Below are 2,115 nucleotides of genomic sequence, written 5' to 3' on the forward strand. Positions count from 1 at the left end.
CTCTTCTGATCTGAAGACAACTGCTTTGCATCATGAGGAAGTTTCTTTTATTAGTTCTTTGATTATTTCTTCCCATTCATTTTCAGTTCACTCCTTCTGAAACTGCTCTCAGCAGAGATTAGAATCTGTAGATAGTCTATGTTGCTTTTTCTTTCACACTATTTTTTATCTTTTTGCATTATATTCTGGAAAAAAAACTACTCAGCATAATCTTCCAATTTATCAATTTGCTCTTCAAATGTGCCCATTCTGCTCTTCAGGCCACCCATACGATTTTTCATTTTCAACATATCTAATTGGCTCTTTTTTTGAAAAAGTATTCTTTCTACATGAATATGTCATTTTCTCTCACTTCTCCAAAAGGTACCAATCGTACGTTTAAAAGCATTTCTCTTTGTTTCCTTGTTAGAATTTTCTACTTACTGACTTTTGTGCTTCTCTTTAATGAGGTTGATTCTCCTAAAATCTGTATTGATTCTTTTCTGTTGCACATCTTTACATGTGAGAACCCTGACAACCTGTCTATCAATGATATTGTTGTTTATTGCGAGATGCTCCTTTGTGACCACAGCAAAGACAAATTGCTGGGCAGTGTGTGCCAACAGGTAATCTGCTGAGCCTCGGAGCAGACATTAAAGAGAAGGCAAATTCTATAACGTGACAGATATTTGCATTAATCCCCAAGGTCACAAATAAAGTCCTTCAAAATAGAAATGCAGGAGTCCTACCTACCCTAATACCTCATTCACTATACTATAACTGTGTTGCAGATGCTTATCAAAACAAAAACCCAGAGAATATTAAAAATCATGGATCTTTAAAGTTAGAAAGGGCTTTTCAATAATATAATAGTTCAGAACAAAGACTTTGGACTCAAAGATATATCTGAATCCCAAACCTCCTACTCACAAATTGATGACTCTGGACAAGTTACTTAAGTTCTCTAAGCTTCTATTTTCTCAAGTATAAAATGGGGATAGCAATACCAGCATAGAATTTTTTTAAGATCTCAACAAAATGAGCAAATGATATCTTCTGAAACTAGGATTTCTCTGTCATTTTAACCCCTTTTGTAAACATCTTCTCTATTTTGTACAGAAAATTAACATGAATTTCCTCCTACACAAAATGTGTTTTTCCAATTTCACATCATCCTGTCTAAATCAATTACTTCTCCACTCTTAATCCCTTTAAACAGCAAGCACTCTTGACTGTGTCCTTCTCGTCAGATTTAAAAAAACCAAACTAAAGGCCAACCAGAGAGGTTATTTGACTTTACAAAGGTCATAGAGCTAGTTAACAACAAAGCCAAGATTTGACCCTGATTCCTAGTGCAGTGTTCTTTCCACCTCATTATGTCTTAAAAATACAATGCTAACCATAATCTCACCTGAGGTTTGTAGTCTTTTAAATTCATTTATGCATACTTATGATGGTAAAACACTGTACAGTTAAAACAAATAACTGTAAAGTTATTTTGAAGTATTTACCTTTCTACATGCAGGGCAAAGCCCATTTTCATCAGTGCGAATTCGATGCCAACAAAATCGGCAAATCTGGTAGCCACAGGTGCAAGGGAAAAAGTTGATATCATCAATTTCCAGGGGCTCCATGCAAAGAGGGCATTCCACAGGGTCTTCCTTCGCATCAGGACTGCGAGACATCTTCACGTTTATTAAACAGCAGCAAAAATTTATAATAATTTAAGGGAGAAGGAAGTTCAGCACTGTGAGCTAAAATGTAGAAGTTTGAAGACCTGTATGAGAAGAAACAAACACACTGTTTACTACTGGAAAAAAATTGCCTAGTCAACAATCAAGAGTCACATTATCAAAAACTTTTAAAAATACTGACTGAGCAACTATTGTTACTGCCTTAGAGTGGATTTCAGAATGGAGTTCTTAAAATTTTTGTACATCAAGATAAACAGCCTGGCATCATTAATATTTTACATTCAACACAAATACAAAAGAAGTTCCTTTTTTTCTATATAAAACATTTAGTATTAACCTATAGCACTAATCATACATATTTTAAGGGAATATATAAGGTAAAGAAGCATCTTCAGCCTCAAAACAGCACTCTGAACTGTCTCATCGGCCAGGGGCGGTGGCT

General features: G+C 35.0%; 1 protein-coding gene across 6 annotated transcripts in view; it reads right to left on the bottom strand.

The window, feature by feature from the left end:
- Positions 1-2,115, bottom strand: part of CNOT4 (CCR4-NOT transcription complex, subunit 4) — a 163,141-nt gene that overhangs the window by 81,292 nt on the left and 79,734 nt on the right. For all 6 annotated transcript variants that reach the window (XM_012642782.1, XM_012642780.1, XM_012642781.1 and 3 more), the window contains one exon: positions 1,491-1,756. In XM_012642782.1, coding sequence (XP_012498236.1) covers positions 1,491-1,664 — 174 coding nt within the window. In that variant the 5' untranslated portion in view covers positions 1,665-1,756. Of the gene's footprint in view, positions 1-1,490; positions 1,757-2,115 lie in introns of those variants that run through there.

Source organism: Propithecus coquereli, unplaced genomic scaffold (assembly GCF_000956105.1).
Source record: "Propithecus coquereli isolate 6110/MARCELLA unplaced genomic scaffold, Pcoq_1.0 Scaffold186, whole genome shotgun sequence".
Classification (NCBI taxonomy): Eukaryota; Metazoa; Chordata; class Mammalia; order Primates; family Indriidae; genus Propithecus; species Propithecus coquereli.